Source organism: Cervus elaphus, chromosome 24 (assembly GCF_910594005.1).
Source record: "Cervus elaphus chromosome 24, mCerEla1.1, whole genome shotgun sequence".
Lineage (NCBI taxonomy): Eukaryota > Metazoa > Chordata > Mammalia > Artiodactyla > Cervidae > Cervus > Cervus elaphus.
In genome coordinates this window covers 29343463-29369073 of record NC_057838.1, presented here as the reverse complement: position 1 = coordinate 29369073, position 25611 = coordinate 29343463, and the positions used below count along the sequence as shown (strand labels likewise).

General features: G+C 52.7%; 1 protein-coding gene across 3 annotated transcripts in view; it reads left to right on the top strand.

Annotated features, from left to right (window-relative positions):
• The window catches only part of MTMR14 (myotubularin related protein 14), a 44287-nt gene that overhangs the window by 17496 nt on the left and 1180 nt on the right, over positions 1 to 25611 (top strand). Inside the window, exons 7-18 of one of the 3 annotated variants that reach the window (XM_043885862.1) lie at positions 938 to 1011; positions 5538 to 5608; positions 6211 to 6285; positions 11022 to 11088; positions 11937 to 12022; positions 12281 to 12357; positions 12597 to 12633; positions 15012 to 15082; positions 15723 to 15781; positions 15951 to 16089; positions 16813 to 16992; positions 23333 to 23488. In XM_043885862.1, coding sequence (XP_043741797.1) covers positions 938 to 1011; positions 5538 to 5608; positions 6211 to 6285; positions 11022 to 11088; positions 11937 to 12022; positions 12281 to 12357; positions 12597 to 12633; positions 15012 to 15082; positions 15723 to 15781; positions 15951 to 16089; positions 16813 to 16992; positions 23333 to 23488 — 1092 coding nt within the window. The remainder of the gene's footprint in view (positions 1 to 937; positions 1012 to 5537; positions 5609 to 6210; positions 6286 to 11021; positions 11089 to 11936; positions 12023 to 12280; positions 12358 to 12596; positions 12634 to 15011; positions 15083 to 15722; positions 15782 to 15950; positions 16090 to 16812; positions 16993 to 23332; positions 23489 to 25611) is intronic. The other 2 variants (XM_043885864.1, XM_043885863.1) reach the window with 2 other exon arrangements.

The window sequence follows — 25611 nt, the reverse complement described above, 5'->3', positions numbered from 1 at the left end:
AAGCAGTCACCAGGGCACACTGGGTGCCAGGCCTTGAGCATCCTCTTCCTGTATCCTCGCACAGCCCTCCCTATGAGGAGGTTCTCTTGTCCCGCTCATGCAGGGGAGAAACAAGCCAGAGAGGTTAACTCACTTGCTCGGGGTGGTCCAGTAGGCACCGAGGGAGCCGCCAACGTCTCGCGTACTCTGCTGCCGCTCCGCCATCTCTGGTGGATTAGTATCTCTTTTAAAGTGGATCCAAAAAAATAAGGTGGATCCAGAAAATCAGTATTCACTCAATTTTTATATGCTGAACCAAGTGTTCAGAGGACAAAGAAAAATGAGAAAAAATGGAGCCTGGGTTGGGGTGATGAATTTGCGGAATTTTCCCAAAGTGTAGCTTGTTTATTTTTTTTATAAAACTGACCTTTAATTATGCCATGTTTATCTTAGAAAATAAGCCACGCTGAGGCTAAGTTATAGCTCAGCTGTCTGTAGGTCCCCCTGTCCATCCGTCATCTGTCAGAGTAGTCCTCCGTCTGTCAGATGCTGCGGGAGCATCCTCGCCTGACACTGGAGAAGACGGTGGAGAGGAGAGTCCCCCTCGGGGCCCCTCCTGAGCAGCGTCTCGGTTGTTTTGCTCTTTTCTCGCTGCGCTCTCAGTCAGGGCGGCTGTGCTTCCTTCATCTGGGAGGCTGATAGAGATTGTGGTTCTGTGGCTTCAGGTCCCACCGCAGGTGCTGTGGTGTCGGGGAGTCAGTGCTCTCACCTGGTGACTTCGGGTAGGCAGCAGAGAGGTCCCGTTCATAATTGTTCAAAGTAAGCCTGGCTGAAGGGCCTCATCCCAGCTTGGAGAGAGGTTTCTGTAGCAGCAGGGTTGTCTGAGGCTGTGGTGGTGCTTGTGGGGACTGGCATGCGTGGGTTGTGATGCCGTAACACGTTGTGTCCTGTCTTGTAGTGTTACCTCCTCCGAGAAGGTGGACAAAGCCCAGCGCTATGCCGACTTCACTCTCCTCTCCATCCCGTATCCAGGTAGGGGCTCCTTCCAGGGTCTGGTCAGGGGACAGGCTTCCCAGGACTGGGGCTCTCGTGGCCACCTGCAGGCGCTGGCCACTCAGGTGCTCAGGTGCCCTGGAGCTCCCCGGTAGCATGCACTGCTGCTCAGTGTGGGACAGTGTGGTTCCCAGTCCTTGGCCCTCAGCTTAGGGTAGGACACTGTCCTGGCACGGGTTTGCCCTGGGAGGGGCCCAGGGATGGAGTCCAGACTCAGACCCAGCCTCCTGCAGCCTTGATCGAGTCCTTCACTGTGCCAGTCCCAGGTTTTCTCAAGCATCACTGGAAGTTGGTGAGGCTTAGCTCAGGGTCTTGTCGGATTAGGTGAAGTCAGGTTGATCAGCGTGCTCTGTGCCACTAACGTGCTGTTCTTGGGGTCAGCCACCAGTTGTGCCGTGCTGACTGTTACTATGGTGACGTTAGCGCTCTGTCCTCAGTTGGATGTGGTTGGTGGTCTCACCACATTGCAGAGCGCTGTGGTGAGCACGCAGCTGGCTGCATGTGTCTCTGGCACAGACTGTATGCAGTCTGTAGCCAGGGCAGTGTTCTCTGCACTGCATGGGTCCATTGGTAGCATTGTAGCCTTCTAGCAACACCTGCTTGTTCAAGGAGGTATGAGAGCCCTAACCTCAGCGCCAGACTTTGTGAACAGACAGCAAAAAGTGAACTCATTGTCCTTAAAACCTCTCTCCTGCTCCTCAACACTAGCCCTGCCTTCGGTCCTGTGCTGGATCTGTCTCTTCATCTTGGAGCCATGGGGCCAAGGGCAAGAGCAGACTGGTGACCCCAGGTTGCTGTCTAGCCACAAGTCCTTCCCTAGAAACTCAGGTTCGTCTGGTGCCTGGTGTGCAGAGGGTATCCTCATCAGTGTGAGCTGGCGGTGCCTGAACCGCAACCGCCAGTGGCCTGCTGTCTCACTCTGGCCTCATTCAGGGACTCTCCTCCCTCTTCTCTGCCGGCTCAGCATGTGGTGGCTTGTAGGACTGGGCGTGCATCTCAGCCACAGCACTGTGTCCTTGAATAAGTCCCCTAACCCTTCCGAGGATAAATGAGGATAACGCTGTTTATTTCTGGGTGATGTGCCAGGTCCAGCCCTGACAGGTGCTCGCTGACACTGGGCCGAGTGACGGGTGCGTGGGAGGAAAGGCTTGTTTTGGGCAGATACTGAACCGTTACACTGATGCAGTGGGCTCGGCAACATCAGAGCTGTCAAGAAGATGTCCCACCTGGGGGTCTGCATGAGGGCTTCCATAGTGTAGTTTTCAGGTTGGTTTTCAGACCAGGCTCCCCATTCTCAGGAGATGCTTCGGGGTCCCCAGACTGAAGTATTCTGCCTAATGGGAGAGCTCTCTGTTGGCTGAGGACCCAGGCATCAGCTTTCTGTATTTGTATTCAGGTTCTCAGTAGGACTTGGTTTAGAAAAAATTGTTTAGCTCCAAAACAGTGGCACAATATCCTTTCTGCTGTCATTGGGCAACTTGTTATAAGACTCCTGAAACTAACACCATTTGACCCAGTTATTCATTAGGCTGTAATCCAGCCAGCCTGGGCCTGCAGATGTTCATCACATGAGTTTATTTTTTTTGCCACACAGCATGTTAGTTCCCCAAGCAGAGATTGAACCCATGCCCCTGCATTGGAAGGCAGAGTTTTAACCACTGGACCGCCAAGGGAGGTCCCTCATCATGTCCATTTATACCCAGCGAAACATGGGTAATGTTTTCATTAATCAGAATAACAATTACATAAATAACAGCACAGCCACCCATAGTATTGTAGAATGAGATATTACACAGTCATAGAAAAATGCTTAGGCATTTTTCTTAAGCACAATACAAAATGAAATAGTAAAATCTCAACTGTGTGAGAGGAAAGTGCTTATACAAAGGATAAGAAAGAAATATGCCAAAATGGTAAGATGATACTATTTATCTCTGAATTTTTTTCCGTCTTCTTCCCAGAATATCATGGACTGGATCTGATAGTCGTGTGTGTGTGTTGAGGGGAGAATAAGGGGGGTGGGTAATCAATAAAAATTCAGAAGCCTGGGGTGGGGGAAGATGCCATGTGAGGGCACAAGAGAAGCACCTTTTACTTCCTTTGCTTATGTTCTTGAATTTCTTCATCTGCCTATATTACTTCATAACAAAATGAACATTATCCAGATCAAGTCCTGAAATGCACTCTGCTGCCATTTTGGGGGTCTCTGTTGCACCCTCTGATGAGTTTGAAGCCCAGACAGGAACTGTGGTGGTATCAGTTCTCTGTTAGACTAACTTAGGCTTCAACTGGCCCTTGAAAATGAGAAGTGTTCTGGGAGCACTTCCCTCAGGCCCCAAAATAGACGGGGCTGAAAACTCCCGAGCACAAGTCTAATTTGTTTTCTTCTCGAGTGAGCGCCTGCTCTCTCTTCACTTTTGGTGCCATCCCTTTGCTTCTCAACAGGCTCAGAAGCCCGTTGAGGTAATGAATGTCAGGCCTTGCCCTGGGTACCGAGGCTGTTTTAATTCCCTCCATTTCTCACAGTCGATTGCTTCTGTATCACACGCTGCTCAGAGCTGGCCCTGGAGCCTGCAGTGTTGATTTGAGTGCTTGAGTCTGAGAAAGCAGAGCACTTCACGGGAGCTCTGAGGAATAATTGGTGTCTCTTCTAAGCCTGGGCTGATAAGCTCAGGGCCTCTGTCTGATATTTATATTTCTTCTTTCTCCCAGTGAGGCACCCAGGAATAGGCTGAAGTGTTAGGGCTGAGTATTGTTGCCTGACTTCCCCGTCTACAGAGGGGCCTGGGGACTTAGAGTGAAGGAGGACAGAGGTGGGGGCTGGATAAGAGCCACGTCTCCAGGACACAGCGGCTCCGTCTCCAGATTTTTCCCTCGAGAGGAACCTTTCCTTTGTTCCCTGGGATGACCTCAGGCTGAGCGTGGCCCAAGGAGCTGGAGAGTTCCATGAGAATGTTTATGGCCTGTGGCTACCTTGACAGAATTCAGGCAGTTGTTCTGTTGCCTTTGGGGACCTCCGCAGAATTGGACCTGTGGCCAAAGGCTTGTGTCCTTCAGAGTTTGTGTTGGCTCCGGCAGAGGACCTGAGGAATGCAGGAAGCCTCCCGCCAAGCCCCCGGCCCTGGCTGTCCTGGCCGCGTGGTGAGGGCAGGCCTCACCCCCCCTGGATCGAGCGGCAGGGCTGCGCGGGGGCTCTTGCTTCGGCTCCAACAGGAAGGTGGCCCCAGTCTGCTGCTGCCTGCGGGCTGTCGGTGCTGCGCCAGGAGTTCTGTGTGTTACTCCGTTTCGTCCTTGACCACTGGCGAGTGAGAAAGTCAAGGCTGAGAGAAGGTAACTCGTTCATGGTCACAGAGCTAAGCTGAAGGCTGAGGCTTGAGGCTGGGGACGTTGGCAAGGCCCTTTTCACTCGTTTTCTCTCCGTTCCCGAGGTCTTACCTTGGTGGTGGTTCTTACCTTGGTGGCGTTTCACTTGTCGAGATGGGCGTGTGTCTGGAGCCCCTGTCCCAGTTCAGACACTGTCCATGGTCCTTCCCTGCATGTTACAGTGCTCAGTCCTCACTGAAAGCCTGTGGGCCTGCTGTAGGCAGACCTCATTTTCCTGCTCTTCAATTTATTACTCTTTACATAACACATCTTTTATAAACTGAATGTTTATGGGAACCCTGCATCAAGTCTGTTGGAACCATTTTTCCAACATTTGTTTACTTCATTTCTCTTTGTCCCATTTTGATAGCTTTCATAGTACTTCAAAATTTTTCATCATTACTACATTTGTTATGGTAATGATGATCAGCGATCTTTGACTTTACTGTTCCAACTCATTGTAGGCTTAGATTTTGGTCAGCAATTTTTAGGAATAAAGTTTTTTTTTTTTTGGCCACACCATGTGGCTTGCAGGTTGTTGGTTCCCCAACCAGGTGTTGAACTGAGCCCACGGCAGTACTCTTTTGAGTCCTAGCCACTGAACCTCCAGGAAATTCCCTCAAGTATTTTTTATATTTAAGGTATATTGGTTTTTTTAGACATCATGTAATCTCATTTAATAGACTATAATATAGTGTAAGCATGGCTTTAATGTGTACTGGGAAGCCAAAAGATTTGCATGGCTTGCGTTATTGCAGTATTTGCTTTATTGGAGTAGGAGCAGGGTGATCTTATGTGACTAGATAAGTTGCTGAGAAAGTGCTGCCAGGGTTCAAATTGTAAGTCCCGCTTTTGTCCTCTGGTTGTTGGCACTTCAGGGGCACATAGAGGAACCTGAAATGAAAGGAGAGGTGACCAGCAGCCACTGAGCACAGATGGAGAGAAAGAGAGGTGTGCAGGCGGGCGGGTCTCACCAGGAAGGGTCTGTGACTGGAAACCGGAGGAGCATCAGAGGCGCCCGCCCGCCCAGTCCAGTCCCAGCTCGTGTCAGCTGGTGGCCACCTTGGTCCTCCAGCACCCAGGGGTGTCTCAGGACACAGGGCCGGGAAGAGTGGTGTTGTAACTCTGCCCTTCTTTTCCAGGCTGTGAATTTTTCAAGGAATATAAGGATCGGGATTACATGGCTGAAGGGCTCATTTTTAACTGGAAGCAGGTATGAACAGTACCACTTGTCAGCTTGGGTCTTCTGTTCGTTTGTGAAGGGAAACCAGCTAGAAAATTTTGAGGGGAAAACAGCTATCCTTTTCATTTCTTTTCTCTTCCCTGAATGAGTCTCATTTTTTTTTCCTCCCTCTTCTCCTTATATATATACATGTTTAAATTCTTATCACATACTGTTCTCTCTCCCCCTTTAGTTTCTCCCTTTCTTTAAAAAAGTTTTCAGGGAAATGGTAGGAGAAGTGCTTCATCTTTGCTCCAACACCTTCTGTGGGAAGATGGGGCAGCCTTCTGGTCCTCCCCATTGGGTGGGAGTAGCCCAGGAGCTGCTGGAGGCTGATTCCAGTCCATCACCTCTGTCTCAGAAGCAAACACTCAAATGGCCAACTGAAAAACTCCACTTGGCAGCAATAGCTGGTTCCTTTGATTTTTTAATCTTTCCCTCTCAGGGTGGCCCAGGCATCTGGCTCAGAGAAGGCGAGCGCTGTCGGGGGACACCCTGCCTGCCCATGGTAGCCACAACTTCAGGGTCTCTGCCTGTCACCATAGCGTCTCCTGGTGGCCAGCCTGTGTCTCACAGTGTCTTTTTGTCCCCAGGACTACGTCGATGCCCCTCTGAGCATCCCTGACTTCCTGACTTGCTCTCTGAATATTGACTGGAGCCAGTATCAGGTGAGGGGACCCCTGGTGCCCACCCCACAAGCCCCTCAGGCAGAGGTCTGAAGGCCTGGCTCACCTCCAGTCTCTGACAGCCTAGGAAAGGAGGAGCTGTTGTCTGACTCTCTCTCCTGATTTGCTCTTGGCCCAGAAAATCAAAGCTTTCTGAACATGACTCACTGAAAGATTTGCATCCACCAGGGGCTTCTGTTTCCAGAGGAGGACTGCATGGAGTTTGCTTTTCCGGCTCTGGGACTTAGTGACTTTTTTCATTTTACCTTTTAAATGCATGTTCCATCAGAGGAAGTGCAGCACTCCCTGACCTGATTTGCTCATAGAAACCTGAAAGTTGTTTCCATTGTGCATCTCTCTTGTCACTGTCTGCCGTGGAAGGGGCACCAATCTTACTGGATGAACCCATCTGTCTACCATGTCTGGCCCACACTGTACAAGCCTGTGGCCCATTAGCAGTCTCCTTGCCACCTGCTTCAGCCAGGACAGGGAGCCTCATTCTGCCCACTGCCTTCCCCACACCTATTCCCTCTGCCTGGCTGGCCCCCCCAGGCTCCTCTTGCCTGGCTGACACACTGCCTTCAGGATTTGGCTTGAGTGTCCACTCCAAGACGACTTGCCTGATGGGCCGCCTATCCCCATCCCTGGGGAGTTGGATGCTTGCATTACATTCCCTTTAATCCCTGGGCATGTCTGTCTGGGAGTTTTCCACTGAGCTCTAGTTACTGATTTATAATAGAGCTGCTTCCCCATCTTCTGTAGACTGAACACCAGGAGGATGGGGAACCACGGCTTGTGCATCCTAGAACTGAAAATGGCCTGGAGCCAGAAGGCTGAGCCGTTGAATACCTAGAAAACATTCTGCTTCCGTCCTCTTTTCATCTTCCCCCGGGTCTGGACAGTTCCCATTCAGCCTTGAGATCTCCCTCTCCCAGAGGCCCAGCCCCACCCCGCCCCCACCCCCCCGTTACACAGCTCTGTGTTCCAGTATCACCTTGGACTTTGTTATCCTAGTAGCAGATGGTCTGTAAAGGCAGAGGCCATGCTTTCCCTGTTTTTTTCTTGTACATCTGCCCCCGGACACAAGGCAGATGCTCTGTAACTATTGGCGTGAGCCAGTTATAGGCGTGTTGGGTCTTCTCTGTGTAGGTGTTTTTGCAAGAGAGGGGACTTCGGAAAGAGAGCCGATAGGTTGTTTGTTGTGTCCCAGAAAGGTGGAACAGGCTGAGGAGCCTTGTTCCCTACTGCCAGGCCCCAGTCTGCCCCAGACAGGCGGCATGGCCAGAGAAAGTGGCAGGCCTCCTCCTGAATCTGCTGTGTGCAGGGCCCTCAGGCAGGCCCCACCCCGCCACCACCTCTCTCTCTGCTGGCACCATGCTTTGCCCTTGTGCATACGGATCTGAGAACCACCTCCTCACCAAATTCCCTACAACTACATCAGTGCTGTCAACTGTGTTGACAGTATTGATGCTGCCAAGGAAGTCTGTCTCTGGGAAGGGTCCCTTGTGTTTAGTGTAAAGAGGCCCTGGGTGTGAGCTCCTTCGGCTGTTCTCACGGGGCTGTGTGACCTTGAGCCAGTGACCTCACTTCCCTCTGAAAGCAGAATTGACAGCAATGTTTCAGAGCTGTGGTGAGGTTCAGATATGATCACTGCATGAAAGTGGTTAACGGAAATGCCGGACCAATTTAGTGATGATGATTAGGGGGCGACTCCTGGCTTGCTGACTCGGGAGTGAGCACTCATAAAGCCCCAGGCATGAGGGTAGGGGGCAGGGCTTCCCCCAGCCATGCCTGCTGTCTGGTGTTGGTCAGCCAGTTGGCCTCACTGCGCTTTGCGTCCTCTTCCTCAGCCAGGTATGAGCTCGGTCCTTTCAGCCCCTGCGCTGACTCTTCATCTCCCAGGTCCACCCATCACCACTCCCTTCACCCTCTGCCAGGTCACCCAGGCCCGGGGCTCTGGGCCAGGCCTCACTTGGCGATCTGCACCTACAGTCTTTCCCAAGTGTCCGGTCAGGTGGACACCTGAAAGTCAAGCTGCCCAAAATGGAATTGTCAAAACCCACAGCACTCCCAGGCCCTCCACCATTTACCCAGATGCTCAAACTCAAAATGTTGGGGATGGTGGTTCTTATCCCTCACATCGATGACTAGTTCCCATCAGTTCTCTAAGTCTCTGCCCCAGGGATTTTCTCCAGTCCTTCCTGCTTCCGTCTCATATCACTGGCCTAATGCAGGTTACCATCATCTAATGACTGAGAGTAGGGCCACATTGAGGGGCAGCCGACTGGAAGTAAGGAACGTAAAGCATGTGAACAGGGCCTGGTAGAGAGCAGTACTTAGGTGACGGGCCAAGATTGTCATTGTCACTCCGTCCTTCCAAATTCCATCTGACTTTTCCTGTTATCCTCGGAAGTCCAAGGACCCTCACATGGTCCACCAGTTCCACGTGGCCCGAGCTTGTTCTGGTGACTCATTGGCTGTCCCTTCCCTCTCCTCCAGCCACCCTGGCCGTCTTCCCTAGGAAAGATGCTCTCCAGCTTTGCACGTGTTGTTCTCTATGCCAGAAACACTGGGTGCTTTCCTTAAACCCTTTTCTCACATGCATGTCACCATCTCTAAAAAGCCTTACCTAATGGTCCCCGAGGATCAGGCTAGGCTCACCTCCCATTACATGGTTCCACAGCACCTTACAGGGCTTCTTTTAGTCAGCACGCCTGCAGCAGTTCACTTTGCCTTCCCTTCCCTGCGTCCGCGAGAGCTGGGGTTATTGTGTTCACTGCTGTGTCCCAGGGCCAGGCCCACTGTGGTGTTCACAGCAGTGTTCCCAGCGCACGAGGAGCAGTGCTGCCCTCTGAGTAGCCGAATGGAATGCCCTAGAGCTCTGCTTTTTCATTCTGTGCCCAAAGACCCCTTCCAGCCACTGCTTCTCCTCACACAGACCCCTGACCATGAACAGGCAGTGAAGGAACTTTCCAAGGGTACCTCCTAGTCCCTAAGCACTAAGCCTTATAGATGCAGAGCCCTCATTGGACTTGGTCTAGGAGAAGAGACAACAGCATAATTGTCATCTGTGTAGAAAGATTATTGGCCTGTGGCTACAGAAGAAGACTCTCTATGTAGATAATGGGGCTAGGCCTTTGAAGGATGAGTAGGAGTTTGGTAGCCAGGGGAGAGTACTCCAGGCATACAAATGTAAGCTAGATATGTGGTACTCGGCTCTGCAGCCGGAGGCTTTTTCACGGCACACGTCGGGTGAGTCAGAAATGAGTGTAGATTTTCATGCATTTCCAGGGTCCTCTTCACATTCTATTCCTTCACATTCACATTCTTCACATTCTCCTTAGACATTGGTTTCCTCACTCTAGTATTTGAAGAAATAGACATCACAGTGTAGCGTGTGACTGACCACAGGCCTGGGTCCAGACCCCAGCTCAGCTTAGCTGTGTGATCTTGGGCTTCCACCAACCCAGGGCTCCCCAGTCTGTGGTTCCTGCCCCCGCCCTCGGTGCCATGGCCAATAGCATCTGCTGGCGCTTCCTGGTCATTGGTGTCCCCTTCTAACAGCTGCTGTGGTTGGGGGGCCCTGCAGCCTCGTCCTTGGTGGCCCCCTGCCATCTCCTGGCTGCCGCAGCCCTCCCCCGACCTGTCCAACCACCCTGCGCATCTGCCGCGAGTCTCCTGCCTCTCCTGCTCTTCCTCCCCTGGGATTCACAGTGAGGAGGAAATCTGGACAGTGGTGTGTCTGACACGTTGAACCAGACAAGCAGAGAGACCCCTAAGCTGCCATGGGTAATAACTTTATTAATGTGGCGCTGCAGCAGCTTTCTCTGGAGCCACTGAAAGTGGGTCAGGACTCTCCAGGGTCTCTGGGAGGGTCAGGTAAATGAGCCTGTTTTAAATTCCTGGGAAAACCATTCCAATTACAGGTGCTGTGTTCACCCTCCCCGTGGGGGCACTCCTGCTGGCATTCACCGCGGCCTCTCTGCACAGCCAGACACTGAGAAGCAGTTGTGTTGCGAGACTGTCCCCAGCTCGGGGGGGAGGGGGCCACAGAACTGGGTCAGGCCCCTCCGTGGAGTCCCGGACTCCAAAGTGGGCTATTTCTCAGAGTGTTTAGTTTAGACCTTTTGTTTGGGCTAAAACAGAGGTTCCGATCTCTAATAAGCTTTTGCTTATTTTTTTATCTCCTGCCACATGGGCCTCCTGTTTTAAAAGTTTTGTCTGCCAGACTGCATTTGTTATTCATCGAAAGACAGTATAGTGAGTAGCAGTAAAGAAGCGATTGATGAGAAGGCAGACATTTTCCTTAGTTTCTATGATGTAATGGCAGATGAAGTGGCTCTTGCCGTTTGGTGATAATGGCCACAGGCTCGAGGTTCTTTGTTGACTTCTGTTAACTCCCTGGACAGCCGTGCTTGGAGCCCAGGACTCAGAGGAGGTTAATATCCAGCTGTTGCTAGTGGGCGTGGGGGTGTGGTGGCCCGGGCCGCTGATGGCTTCCCCTTCCTCACTCTCCCTTTGGGAGGGAGCACCCCGAGGGTGGGGCCCGTGGGAAAGGGGGCGGGGACATGTGAGAGTGAAGTCACAGTGCGTCTGGGACGGGGCCTGTGACCGTGAACTGGGGTACTTCTTGCCCCAAAATAACTCTTATTAGTCTTTTATTTTTAAAATATTTTATAAATTCTCATTCTGAGTTAAATACCTATTCCTGGAATCCTTTTCTTTTTCTTTTCCAACAGAGTTGGGACCTGGTGCAACAAACACAAAACTACCTGAAACTGCTGCTTTCCATAATTAACAATGATGGTGAGTCCGCTCCAGCCTGTCTCAAGCCCGTGGATGTTCGGGGTGTTCCCAGATCTTGACAGCACCAGTGTGTGACTATTGGAGCCTTTTGCTCTGTGGGAGAAGGATATGGGGATTGGCTTATCATTGGCCTATTTATTCCATGTCCTCGAAACCCTATAAAACAAAGTTATGAACTTACAATCTGAAGCACACACAGGATGTTCCTACACTGGCTCAGCTGGCCTTTGAGCTGTGACCCTCAGCCTTTTGTGTGAGGCTGCAGTGGCCTCTTCCAGTTCAGAAAGTTGGGAGAAAGTCAGTCTTGGCCTCTTCTTGGTCACACACAAGCCCATGGCAGGCCTGTTCTCCAGATGGTGCTCCAGCCAGTTTGACTGTTTTGATTGGATGAGCCCACAATGCTCAGTGTCCTGGGGCAGTCTGACTCTGACTTCTCCTTATCAGTCAGGACTTGTGTGAGATTGCACTTGCTTGAACAACATAACCAAGAAGGCCGAAGAGCAGAGTCAGGTGACAAACAGCAGAAACAGTCTCTCCTTGTCTCATATCCACTGTTTAGTTAGCTCAAAACCAGCAGTTGTTTCAGACTTGTCTCCTGCTGTCTTAACTCCTCCAGAAGAGAGACACGGTCTCTGTCCCAGAGCTCACACTCATTGTCTTCGTTTGGGTCAAGTGCCCATCCTTCAACTGTGGTGGGGTTGGCGGGACATCCCATGCCTGCCCCTGGAGCTATGCTATGGTTCTGGGGTATCCTGGATCTCACCCCAGGCCTGGGCGGTGGCACAGCCCCTTCTCATCAGCCTGTGTTTGCTTTTCTCCCGGGCCACCTGTCCTGTGTTTCTGCGTAGACGACAGCGGGCTGCTGGTGCACTGTATCTCAGGCTGGGACCGGACCCCCCTCTTCATCTCTCTCCTGCGCCTTTCCTTGTGGGCTGTGAGTACACATGGGCTGGGCTGGGGGTCAGGGAGCCTTCAGAGGCCTTTCCAGGGTCTACTCTTGGGGAGCGCTGAGTCTGTCTTCAGAAGCAGAGAGGATTTGGCATGAGGGACCTCAGGTGTCCAGAGCAGGAGTTGTAAAGTTTGACCCTCTTCCTGGGCTGTGGGGCAGCCTGGTTGTCAGGGGGTTGTGGGTGTGGTTCAGCCCCTGAGGCCAGGAGGGGGCCTCTGTCTGATCTGGACACGTCTTTTCCAGGACGGGCTCATCCACACGTCCCTGAAGCCTGCTGAGATCCTCTACCTCACAGTGGCCTATGACTGGTTCCTCTTTGGGTGAGCCTTCGGGGGATGGACGGCAGGCTGTGGGGTGGGGGCAGTGCCTCAGGAACCAAGTATGTGCGTGGGTGCGGGGGCTCCTGTGACAGGGTTGAAGGTGAAGACAGTCCCACCCGCTTGGGAAGACAGGAGGCACTGGTCAGGCCCCCCTGAGGCTGTGGGGCCAGAGCCATAGGCTCTCCCCGTCCTCCTGCCTGCCTGCTCCTGGCTTTGACTTCCTTGCCTTCTTGTTTCAGGCACATGTTGGTAGATCGACTCAGCAAAGGAGAGGAGGTGGGTACTGCTCACAGTCCACGAGCACGTGTCAGGGCTCTGCGAGCTCTGGCTCCTGTACCTCCCTGGAGAGGGACAGGATGGCGGTCTGTTTGGTGTCCACACTTTGGGAGCAGTTCCTTGCCTGGTCTGTGCTGGGGTCAGGCAACGTGGCAGGAAGAAATCCAGCCCCACAGCCCCCCGTGATGCACCTCAGTCCCCCACTCTCAGGAAGGACACTCACCTGTGACCTTCATATGTCAGTCCTCGTCCCCTTTCTCTGCCATCCTTTTTACGGCTGACCTTGTTTTCTGCACTCAGCTTTGGAACCAATTTACAAGTCGTTGCTGTGCCCCTCATCCTTACAGCTGAAACACAGAATCTCTTCCCTGGCCTCTGTCCTCATCACACCCACTCGGCACCTTTAAGCTCTAGGGCCATCCGGGCAGGCAGAGTCGTGCCTCCTCCTCACCACCAGCCCAGGCCCAGCCAGGGGCCCTGGGTCCCCTTCCTGTCTGGGCACTGTCCCTCCTTCCTCCTCTCTGCCCTGTCCACACAGCATCCTTTTTGTAACCTTCGCCTTGTTACTCTTTTTTCAGCCTATTTTCCCTATATGCAGACCTAGAGTCAGACTTGAGTGTGAACCCTAGTTGTGCCACTTATTACCTGGGTGACCTTGGAAAGTGTTATTAACCTTGAGTCTCCTGGTGTCCATCCTGCCGCCTCACAGGGAGAACGAGTCCAGATGCCCAGCGTGGGAGTTGCACGCAGTGCTGTCTCTTTCTCCACACCCCCACCCCCCATTTTTTTGAAGCATCCTTCTCCCCTCCTGAGGCTGCCTCTTTCTGGGATCTTATCTTGCGCCTTCTTCTTTTGTTCCTCCCTCTCAGCTGCTCCTCTCCCCTTGCAAATCTCTTCTGAGCACTTATCGCATCTGCCAGAACTGCAGAGCTCATAAGCCTGTTCCTCAGAGGCCTCCGTGAACTGTCAGAGGCGGTGACTTTGGCACGGAAGGTTGCACACTGAGCCCTCTACAGCCTCTCGTTTTGAGCCGTGCCGGTGCCGATGCCCCAGGGCCTGCCGCGCGCCCACCGCCACGCTGTCCCCACCCGCTGAGGCAGGCCAGGTTTCACCTCAGGGACTGGGCGGGGGATGCGGCTGAGCCCAGTGGATTCTGGATTCAAACCCTGGCCATGTCTTAGTGTAACCAAGAGGGTCTCCTCAGCCAGGAGGGTGGGCAGAAGGTGGGCTTTTCTCTTAGCCCCCCTCTCCTCCCTCCCACTTCACACACACAAGATACCAATACTTTAAAAACATGCAAAAGGCTGGGACTTGTTAAACAGCCCTCTATACCCTTCCTTTGCCTTTGAGATTCTCCGAGCACATTAGCATATTAAAGTCTGAAAAGTCTGTAATGATGACAGCTATTTCATTTTATGTAAGAGGGAATTTCCTGGCAGTCCAGTGGTTAGAACTCTGCGCTCAGGACTCCATGCCTTCATTGCTGAGGACCCAGGTTCAATCCTTGGTCAGGGAACTAAATTCCCACAAGCCAAAAAAAAAAAAAAGAAATTATGTAACAAAGTTTTCAAACTGTACTGACCTTGGCGCCCTCCTTCCTCTTTTTGAGGAAATCTTACGGGGCTCTGGGATACTCTGTAGGTGTTTCTCCCAAGTTAGGGGTTGATGGACCACACCTTTCAGAATCACTGCAGAGACAGTGCATTGTGTGTACCTCGCAGAGGCTGGATGGACGTGGGTGCTGGCTGGAAGCAAAGAGGGCGTTTGCCCACAGAAACAGGGATGTGGATGTGGGGCCAGAATTCAGGGCCTCCGCCTGCTTTGGCCCGCCTCAGCCTTCATCCTGACCCTGGTCTCTGAGCAGTGCAGTCTGTGGGCCTGAACCACACTGTTCCTGAGTATTTCCCCTACGAAATCTGATTCCTTATCCTTCCATGGTGTTCCTGCTGTGTCTTGCCTCCAGATTCTCTCTCCCAGCTGTCCTTCCCTGTGACCCTGTCTGCATGGTGTTCTCAGGAGAGACTGAGGGGGAGAAGCGGCTATTATCTTCATCCTTTTCAGTAGCTTGAGAACACATGTGTTGAACTTGAAGATGGTTTGAAACATCCCTGGCTTACCCTCTAGTGTTCTCAGGAAGCAAACATAGTCCCTTCCTTCCTTGCCCAGCCCAGGCACGCCTGCCTGAACTGCTGTGCCCTCTCTAGCACCCATTCCGCTTCCACACCAGAATATCTGACAGGGTCCCCAGAGCAGGGCTGCTGTCTGGCAGGGGTGACCAGGGTCCCTGGATGCCCTCTCCTGGGAGTCTAGCCACCTGAATCCTTCTCCCCAGAGAAGACTATCTTCTCATGTGTGCTGGTTTTTGGTCTGTTTCTTAGATTTTTTTCTTCTGCTTCAATTTTTTGAAGCATATCATCTCTGAAGAGTTCTCTGCTCTGAAGACACAGAGGTAAGGAGAGACCTAGTCTTGCTGGAAGGCAGGTGCACTGCGAGGGGCCATGCTAGGGCGGGTGGTCTCCCCGCCCTGCTTCCCCGCATGCTGGGCAGGCTGGCCTTCCGTCCCTGCCTTCCTTCTGAGGGCATGTAGGGGTAACTGGGGAGGGCCAGAGGGTGAAGAGGCTCATCTTGTGACTAGGGGTGCAGGGCACGTTGCTGGAGGGAAGGGATGGGGAGACCCCCAAGCTGCCCATGCCACCACCTCTGAGGCCAGAATTCTCCCTGAGTTGCTGCAGAGGTGTGTCTGTGCAGCCCCCCACCACGGAGCAGTGTGCTCACACTTTGGCACACACAGGGGTCTAGGCCTGGTGATTGCTTTAGGACCGCTGTGAGGGTTGCTGTCTATGCTGTGTTCCCTCACCTTCCAAGTCCAGGCCCCTAATGTGTTGGGCCAGACTTGACCTCTGAGGGGCCATGCTGACAAGAAGCAGGCTTTGCTGGCCTCCCGGAAGTGAGCCTTGGCCTTTTGCAACAGGCTAGGTAGGACCTGTCTCCACTGAGTTCAAGCTGCTTTTCCAGTTGGGCAGCATAGTGGGAGACAGAGGAGACCCCCAATCCAATCTGGAGCTCATTGTTCTGGGTTCTGTTTATAGGAGGAAGAGTTTGCCAGCTCGGGATGCAGGCTTCACCGTGGAAGATATCTGCATGCTGAGTGAGTTATGGGCCCCGGCAGACTTTCTCTGTGCATCTTTCTGAGTATAGACCACATAGGGATTGTTTGTTCTAGAAACTTCTCTTTCCAGTTGCATGGTGTAAAAGAGGTGGGGGACCCCTCATAGGTGAAGATAACGTGCTGACTGATGGTCCTGGCCTCTTTTCAGGGCGGAAGGACCGTGGCAGCACCACCAGCCTTGGCAGTGACTTCTCTCTAGTCATGGAGAGCTCCCCAGGAGCCGCCGGGAGCTTCACCTATGAGACTGTGGAGCTGGTCCCCGCAGGAGCACAGACTCAGGCAGCTTGGTGAGGGCCAGGCTGGAACTGAGCTTGCCAACAGCTGGGAGCCAGGGCTCCAGCTCCAGGGAGCCCCAGGAACAAAGGGGCCCCAGCAGTCGGCCTGAGAGCTCAGCTGCCTGCCCTGCTGTCTCTGCTGGGCCTCAGAGGCCAGCCATCTGGTTGGGGAGGGATGCTGCCATGCTGGCCCAAGAGCATCAAGGGCCAGTGTTCCCTGTGGGACAAAGGAAGAAGCTGCAGGGCTGGGCAGATGGGGTGGGGTGAGGGGAGGGTGTTAAAGGGACTTCGTGGGGGCACTCCCTTGTATCAGTTGCCTGGGAGGTGGGGCCAAGCTTAGGAAAAGAAAGAAGTACAGAGTACGAAATGATGGTTGCGGATCGGGAGCTTGTTTGACAGTCAGCTCCTTTGAGAATCAGATGACTTTTCTCCCTAGACAAAGGGCTCGAGATTTTGTACAACACTTTAACAAGTTTTAAAACTTGTTCAGAATCTGTTGCCCAGCATGTGCAGTGAGGCCAGTAGGTCAGTATGTTTGGACACCATAATCCCTCTGTGAAGACCCAGCTCTCGCTGCCCATGGCCAAGCCCAGGGGAGTGCTGAGTGTGTCCACTCTCATGTGGTGAACTTTTTACTTTCCGGTGAAAGTAAAAACGGCCCAGAGACTCAGCTCAGGTGAGCAGAGGGTGGGCCTGAGGTGGTCCTTCACCAGCAGCCCTGTCTTCCCACCACAGGAGGAAGAGCCACTCCTCCTCTCCACAGAGCATGCTCTGGAACCGGCCACAGCCCTCCGAGGACCGCCTGCCTCCCCACCAGGGTCTGGTGGAAGCCAAGTCCTCCAGCTCCTCATCCTCGAACCATTCTGACAACTTTTTCAGGATGGGTAGCAGTCCCCTGGAGGTCCCCAAGCCCAGGTGAGGAGCTCCAAAGTCCTTCCCTCTTGATAAGGCTGGAGCATGGGATTCCAGGGCACGAGGCCTGGTAGGTGGTATATCCAGGAGACCAGAGGGGATCGACAGACTTGCAGGCTCCCCCACTGTTTGGAGGATGGGTTCATGTTTGGGTACAGAGTGAAAGCAGGTTCACAGAGCAGTCTGAGACCCCTCCTTCCTGGAGCCCTGGCTTATGGGGAGTCGGGAAGGTGGAGCAGTTGTGATGTGATGGACAGGGAGTCGGGGCGGCCACCGCCTGCTGCCTTTGCCAGGTCTCAGCCCCTGTGAATGCCACATTCCGATTAAAGAGACGGAGCTGGGTCCTCTTGAGTTGCTTCTGGCTCTCCCATTCCTTGTCTGAATTGGCGGGGCACGGAAGAGAATGGACAATAGGGAATCAGGGTAGATGTGTGTGGCTGGGGCAAAGCTCATAAGATGTTCACCCAGCAGGAGAGCAACCCAGCCAGGACGGACAGGTGGGCCTGGAATGTGCTGCCGAAATGATGTTTCTCTGGTGAGATTAAAGCTGAGCGCCGGGCAGGCTTAGGATTGAGGGATGGCCTGGCATTTGGGGAAAGGATTTCCTCACTGACCTCATACCTTCCATGTCATACAGCCAAGGAAGAAATCCTGTGATTTATTTTGTTTTCTAAAGCCTTGAGAATGTCTGGTCCTTCTGGAAAGAACAGAGCAGTGTGCGACTTGAGAGGTCCTTAACAAATGCCATGGAGAAAAGACCTTCAGCAGAAAAATCAAAAGTGTTAAAGTCCACTCCAGATTCAAGTCCAGCTCTGTCAGATTTTCCAGAATTTCAGGTCTTTCCTTGTAGCAGACATGTTACCAAAGAGGAAACTGAGCCCAAAGGTGGCAAACTTACTATATAAGAAAAGACCTGAAACTTTGGAAAATCTCCTTCCTTCGCCATCCTCTGGTTTTTCCTTTCTGGGCAAAGACAGGCACTGGAGGAAGGTGGGGAAGCGCACCCTCCCCTCGCAGGCTGAGCGGGTCAGCTCTAGGCGAGTAGGAGCTGCACTGTCCAGAGGGGTCACCTCTGAAGGTGAGCCCTTCAACTCCGAGCACCGCCATGTCTGCCAGGGCTGTAGCTGAGTCTGGTAGGCAAAGGCCGCAGCCCCTCTGTCCCCACGGGTTGGTGGAGGCAGCTGAGCAGAGGTGGCACCCGGCAGATAAGCCCCCCCGCTGTGCTCGCTCACATCCTTGGTGCCACCCCGTGTCCCTGTGTCAGCTTTCCTCAGGGCTGCTGGGGGGCTGCTGCGGCACGGCGTGACCCTCACTCTTGCGGGCTGGAGCTCTTGTTCACCATCCCTCCTTTTCTGCCTGTGCAACATTGCTGGACAACTGGGAAGGAAACCAGAAGATTCCCCTAGACTCCTGGGTCCTCCTGGTCTTAATTGTCCAATTGTTAGTGCTCCCCTACTGAGGCAGTACCCCACTAAACACCTTAGCTCTTTATCATTTTCTTCTTCCTGACATTCATTCCAATTTTGTGATCACTTCCCCTCTGTCTCCCCATTGGTTATCCGCCTGCACTGGGCTCAAATGCTTATGGTTGGTCCAGGATGGTCCAGAAGGCTGAGGAGGATTGGGAGGATTGGGGGTGTCCTCCTGAACTTGGGACCCTGTGAGCTGCAGCCTGGCGGAGGCGGCTGGAATAACTGGACCAGAATGGGGCACAAGGCCTTGGAGAAGCATGGGGTGGATGGCTGTGTGGGCTGTTCTGACGGCTCTGCTGGGCTGTTCGGCGGTGCTTGCTTGTAGCCAGGCTGGACTAGGAGACAGAGTTCCGGATTGGATGCTTGTTTGCCAGGGGTTTTGAAAGACTAGATTCTGATTTGGAGCATTCTAATTATAATTATGTATCTCCATTAACATTAAAATTAATTTAGTCTTTCTTATCTTAAAGTGCCTGAGGGATCCTGTCATTAGCTTTCCTGCTAATCTTCAGTAGCAATAACCAATCAGCTTTTTAATGCAGCAGGAGGAGCTGTGTGGAAAGCTATGTGTGACAGCCAAAATTCCCCTAATAATATGAATTCTCTGGGTTTCATATGCTGCAGAGTCCTAAATTCTACCAGTGTATCTTTTTTTTTTTAATTAAATTTTTTCTTATTTTTAATTGGAGGATAATTACTTGACAGTGTTGTGTTGGCTTCTCCCACACTACCATGTGTGAATCGGCCGTAAGTGTGCACTGGGCTGGGCTCACTACACAGCAGCTTGCCACGAGCTGCCTGTTTTACACATGGCAATGTGTATGTTTCAGTGCTCCTCTCTCAGTTCTTCCCACCCTCTCCTCCCCACCCACCCCACCCCCAACCACGTCCATATTAGCATAGCTCGTTTAAGGTAGGACTTGCTGGGAAAGAAATTGGGGGAGCTTTGTCCAGGGTTAAGAAATAGGTGTCGGGCCAGGAAGAAGGTTCTGTGGGGTGCTGATTCTGATCCAGTCCCAACCCCGTACCCCTCAACTGGTGGCCCTTTTGTATCCTTAGTTGTCACTACAGTAGCTTCTGAGTTGTGTTTTTGGACCACTGCTAAATCTCTTATCATCTGCAGGGCTGGGCTGGGAAGAGGCAGGACGCCTCCCTGAGGCCTGGTCAGTAAGGTGCCCCTCTCCGTACGGTCTTGGTCTCTGCTCCAGGGCCAGACATCTCGGGGGCTGGGAATTGCTAGCATTGCACCGTCCTTGCCTGGGGTGGGAGGATGCTATCGCTGGGCCCAGCTGGAGGCCAAGCTGCCTGAAGAGCAGGTGAACTTGCCTGAGGGACTTCCAGCAGCCTGGTTGAATGGCTGAGTGACAACATAGGCACCAACTCTGCTCCCCAGATAGCCACTCCTCCCCCATCCTTCCCCACCTACTAGCTGCTTGTTATAAGCAATGGACTATGTCCCAGGCTGTGTTTAATGAGGTGGGGAAGCCAGGTTGCTTTATGTGACACATAGGGTTCCTGTCCCATGTTTGATGGGTTCTTGCTTGGGGCTACAGGTCCAGACCAGGGATGAGTGGTGAGGAGCGTTAAGGCATGGCCAGCTTGAGACTGAGATGGGTAAGAGAAAACTTGGAGCCTCAAAAGTCTTCTCCTTGGGCTGCTGCAGGAATGCAGAGGTCCCTGGTTCACACACACACACACACACACACACACACACACACACACACACACACACACACACACACACACACACACTTGGGCTGCTGCAGGAATGCAGAGGTCCCTGGTTCACACACACACACACACACACACACACACACACACACACACACACACACACACTTGGGCTGCTGCAGGAATGCAGAGGTCCCTGGTTCACACACACACACACACACACACACACACACACACACACACACACTTGGGCTGCTGCAGGAATGCAGAGGTCCCCCTGGATCACACACACACACACTTGGGCTGCTGCAGGAGTGCAGAGGTCCCTGGTTCACACACACACACATACACACACACTTGGGCTGCTGCAGGAATGCAGAGGTCCCTGGTATACACACACACACACACATACACACACACACAGCAATGCTTGAAGTCCAGGCTGGGGGAAACTTGATGATCTTTCAGATCTGATAAATCTTGTCCTAGCTGTTGCTGAGTTCGAACACTTCCCTTCTGAGCTCATTTTTTTCATCCCGTCATTAAAGTAGGAATAGTGATCTTTGTCTTCAGAAGTTTGGGCTTAAGTGAGGTGACTTTGGAAGCACTGTCAGCTTTACCAATTTCCAGTTTGAGGATGGCTTGGCCCCATGTCCCCTCCAGTCCTGTAGGTAGATGGGTGGAGGTGGATGCTGTGTGTACTTGAGTTAAGGTGTAGGGCAGAAGGGCATGGGGCTTATTAAAGCTGCTTGCGTTACCTGTGCACTGGGGCTAACTTGAAGGTTTTCCCTCCTTCTTTCACTTGGCAGGTGCAGTTGCTTCCTTCTGGTGACTGTTTCCTGTCATCTTTAGGGCATCCCCTCTCACCAGCTAATTTTTTTTTTTTTCACCAGCTAATTTAAATTGGCACTTACGAGTACCTCTGTGCTTCGTATAGCTCCTTGCTCTCAAACCCAAGAACTCAGTGGTTATGTTACTATGCAACCCTTTCTTTGACAAAAGCCTCAAATAGAAAGGTTCATTTGGAGCCTGTGTACTCAACTCTTGAAAAAGATGCAGAAGATGGTTGGCTGCTTGCTGAGATTACTCTGTGATCCCTGGGATCATGCATCCTGTTGCTATTTATGTGGCCTACTCCATGCCACAGCTGTCCCCTGGCTGCTTCAAGCATGGCTCTTGCCTGGCGGTGCTGCCTGCCTGACAGGGGAAGTACAGGGAAGGTAGCCTAGAAGACCAGGAGCCCTTGCTGGGAACCTGTCTGTAACCACATTCTACCTAGCTGTCTTTTTCCCATTGGAAGTGTGAGTCTCGATAGCCTTGGGGAGTGGGGTTAGGAGCATGGAACCCCCGTGTTCCTTGTTCTAGACGTCCCTCATCCTGCCCATCCTCCTCTATTTCACGTTACTTTCGTTCCCTCAACACTTTGCTGTCTAACAATTGTTTTCCCCAAAACTGGAAAAGAATGCTTATCTTAAACTTGGAGCAATAGATGAGGTTTGTGGAGCCAGGCTGACCTCAAGAGGGGTTGCACCGACATGAGACTCCAGCATGACCCAGAGAAAGCACAGGACTGGCCCCAGACTGTGGCCTGCAGCTTACTCTTAAGTGTTAGTCAGCTGTTTGATTTATAAACAGTTAAGGATCACCAAAGATACAGCATCTGGCCACCAAGCTTCTCCACCTGGGAAGAAGGAAGCCCTGCTCTGTCATCACCAGGGCTTCCACCAGGTAGCAGCCCACATCCTGTCCTCATCCACACCCTGTCGTCACACACCTTCCAGGGTAGACCAGGAGCAAGGAATATGGCAAGTCCCTGTGTTTCAGGAGATTCCAATTCATGGCAGCTTTAATATGGACAGCCATCTGTTTTCCCTGGTCTCAAGGTGATTCTGTTGTATGACAAAACCGTAATCAAACTTGGCTCTAAAAAATAAAAATCTCTTCTTGTACTCACTAACTGTGGTGGAACCTTGGGCAAGTGTCTTCCCCTGTCTGGGCTGCCATTTCTCTGCCTCTAAGATGGAGATGGTTTAGGATTAGCAGAGATGTGATGCTGGCCAGAGCTGCACTCAGTTTGGCCGCTGCTTGCGGATAAAGCTGGCCTGGGGACCCAGGGGACTATCACCTCAGTCTAGGAGTCCTTGACACCAGCCAGCTGGGTGGACCAAGGTCAATTCATTTTTCAGTTCCCCACCCCCTAGACCACGATTCATGCCTCTGCTCCGTTTCTGGGTCCCTACAGGAAAACCTTCTGCTATTCTTGAATTAAAGGATAAAGGGTCAAGCATCAAAGATGATGCACCTCTGGGGACAGGGACCTGGTGTAGCTGATGGAAGGGCCTTGTCTGATGTTTCCCTATCTCCTCCCCCACCCCTACCGGCTGGGCCACTGTCCAGAGACGGCAGAGAAGGCTTGGCTGTGCGTGGGGAGCTGGTGGCAGTGGTATATTCCCAGTGCAGCTTTCCTTTCCCCACATCCCGCAAACCTCTGTTTGAAAAAGGTCTGGTGAAGCTGTCAGGTTGGCTGCCTGATTCATCCCTCCCCTCTGGGCATAGCCAGTGAGTTTGCTGGGTTGATGCTTGTGAATACAAACTTTGGCTCCTGAAAGGCACTGCAGAGGAAGAGGGTGGGGCTCAGGGCACCCGTCACCCTCCTTTTCAATCTAGGTCACCACGTCCACCGTCCCCAGGAGACTCATTCTCTCATCTCTCCGATAGGACCTCAGTGATCCTGGGCTCTGCGTTGCCCACCCTGCCCGTCTCCATGCCAGGAATGTGAGGTGATCCTGCCTCGCTGGCTCCTGGAGCAGCCTTGCTCCCCTCCTTGTGGTGCTGTTGAGATTTTCCTTGTTCGGTCAGGCAGAGCAGGCACGCCCTGACCCCTGGCTTTGGTTGCTGGCTCACCTTTGTCACCATGCTTTGCTCTTGTTCTTTTGCTCCTGTGAATCTTTGCATGAAGTATTGTCCTCACAGCTAAGCCCGCCTTCTGGTCTTGACTCTTCTCTCTTGGTCATAAGCTATGCAGCAGTTTTTGCACTTTGGGAGAAAGTGGTTGACTCTACTGATGCTCTTCCAATAGGCCCCTGTGGCCAGGTCCCAGGGCTACCACAGCCCCACCCCCACCCCAACTGTTCCAGGGCCTCCCCTGTCAGGCACATGACTGACTACATCATCTCCCCTCTCTCTCCTCTTTGCCCCAGATCAGTGGACCATCCCCTGCCCGGATCCCCTCTCTCCACAGACTTTGGCAGCTGGCAGATGGTAACAGGCTGTGGCAGTATTCAGGAACGGGCTGTCCTGCACACAGACTCCTCTCTCCCTTTCAGCTTCCCGGATGAGCTCCCTAACAATTGTCTGTAAGTGTCTTGCTTAAGAAGACAGGATGCCCCTTCCCCTGCCTGTGTCAGAAGCCGGCAAGCAGTCAAGTGCTGGCCAGGAATGAGGTGGCAGCTGGCCCCAGGGAGCTGGCCTGGGCTCCCTGCCCCTCCTGAATGTCTCCACTACGTATACCTCACTGGTCTTGCCCCCTGAGGTGTGAAGGGGGCTGATGGGCTGCTCAGGAAGGGTGCTGGAGTGTGTTCACTCTCCCCGGCCTCTGACACCCATCCATGGGTGTCTTGGGGCACACCCCTAGGGAAAGCTGGCTGGACTCTAACTATAGAGGATGCTATTTCGGTCCAAGTCTTTGCCTGACATGAGAATCCTTTGAAAGCAGAACAGTGGGGTAGTGAAGGTGGGTGTATGGTGGAGACAGAGCCAGAATGGAGCTGGGTTAGCCCAAGGGCTGCGCTCCCAAGCAGAACCGAGGGTTCCTTGCTGTTCCCTGGCCCCTTTTGTCATCTGCTTTTGCCTCTGGTCAGGAAAGAATATTGGACGGGCATACTAAAGCCCACGCCTATAAACTCCTCTCCCTCCAAGGCTCCAGTACTGGGCCTCCAGCTCAAGCAGTGCATCTACCTGAGCAGCTGCCTCTCAGGCTGCCCTGCCCCCTGCCTGCTCTGCTGTTTCACGGGTGTCAGATGGCAGGGAGCCTCCGGTGGCCTGGGGAGCAGGATCTGCTTCTCGGCTGTGGCTGCCTGAGGGCCTTCAACTCCCCACCCACCACTGCCCCCGCCATGGGCTGAATGAGCTTCAGGTGCTAGGTGGTCGTCACCACCTTCAGGATCAGCTCATACTCTCCAGTACTGACAGGTTGGAGGCAGGTTGCCCTTGGAAGCTGAGACAGATTCTGCCTAGGGCAGGCAGGGGCCAGACCTTGGGATTCCCAGATGGTCCTCGCAAGCCCTGGCCCTGCAGCTCAGGAGTAGCCCAAGGACTCCAAAGGCCTCTAGGGCTTGGCACAGCCTTCTCTATAGCCACTCCCTTAAGCCAGAAATAAGATCTCTTAGAAAAATTAAAGACATAGTTCTCTTCGTGTTTCCGTAGGCTCTTGCTATTGAAGCCAAACACCCTAGGAGCTGCAGGAAGCTGACATCTCTGCCGCTGCATAATAGCACCCTCACTTACCTGGCATTAGCCACTGAAATGGGCAGCTTCAGCCCTGGATCCTGTAATTAATGCCTTAGGTAGTTCTCTGTGCTCCCAGCCATTCCTCAGGTTCTGGGTGGTTCCCAGAGGAGGGCTAGGTTCTCCATGATCCCATGGCCTCTGAGATTGCAGGGTGGGCATGGGCTCAGGGTTGATAACTGGTGAGATCACATAGTATGTGGGTTCAGTGCTTTGGCTTTGGTGTCAGAGAGAAATTAAATCCAAATCCCAGCTGTTAGGTTTACAAGTTCTGTCTTGGGGTTGAACCCTTGACTGCTGTGAGCCTGCTCGCTCATATCTTGAGAGGGAATGACACTGGAGGAGCTCTGCCCACCTTGTGTCCTCAAGCGGATCACATCCTCTCTGGGCTCCAGGTATCTTGTTTCTAAAAGAGGTTGTGATCTTTTCCCTTTCTGCCTCCCAAAATAGGGGGCAGTGAAAATGCACACATATGGACCTTCAGGTAGTCCTGTGAATATGAACTACTAATCTGAATTTCTCCTGGTTATATGCTCTGAGGGAAAGCTAAAGAGGCACACATGGTCTCCAGCCTATGTGAAAACTAATTAGGAAGTAAAGAAGATCTAGGGCCTCGAATCTCCCCCACATGCCAAGAGAGACTTGGGAGTTGTTCATGGTATTGCAGGAGTCCAGGATCAGCCTCACTTCTTTGTGCTTCTGCTACAGCTATTTGACTTTTCTTCGCCCTAGAACTTGCTGCTACTTCTGCTATTGCTGGTGTTTCTCTTTCTCTCACACACACACAAGCACACATACACACACCCCACTCCCAGCAGTCTACTTTTCCGGGGTCTGTTATCTCCATACGTAAGCCCTGGACTGTCATTTATCCTCATACCTCCAATGTGCTCCCCAGGCCCCAGGTACCAGTCATCTGGACTTGGGAATTGGGGATATCGCTGCTGCTTCTGACAGATTCACAGGAAGAATT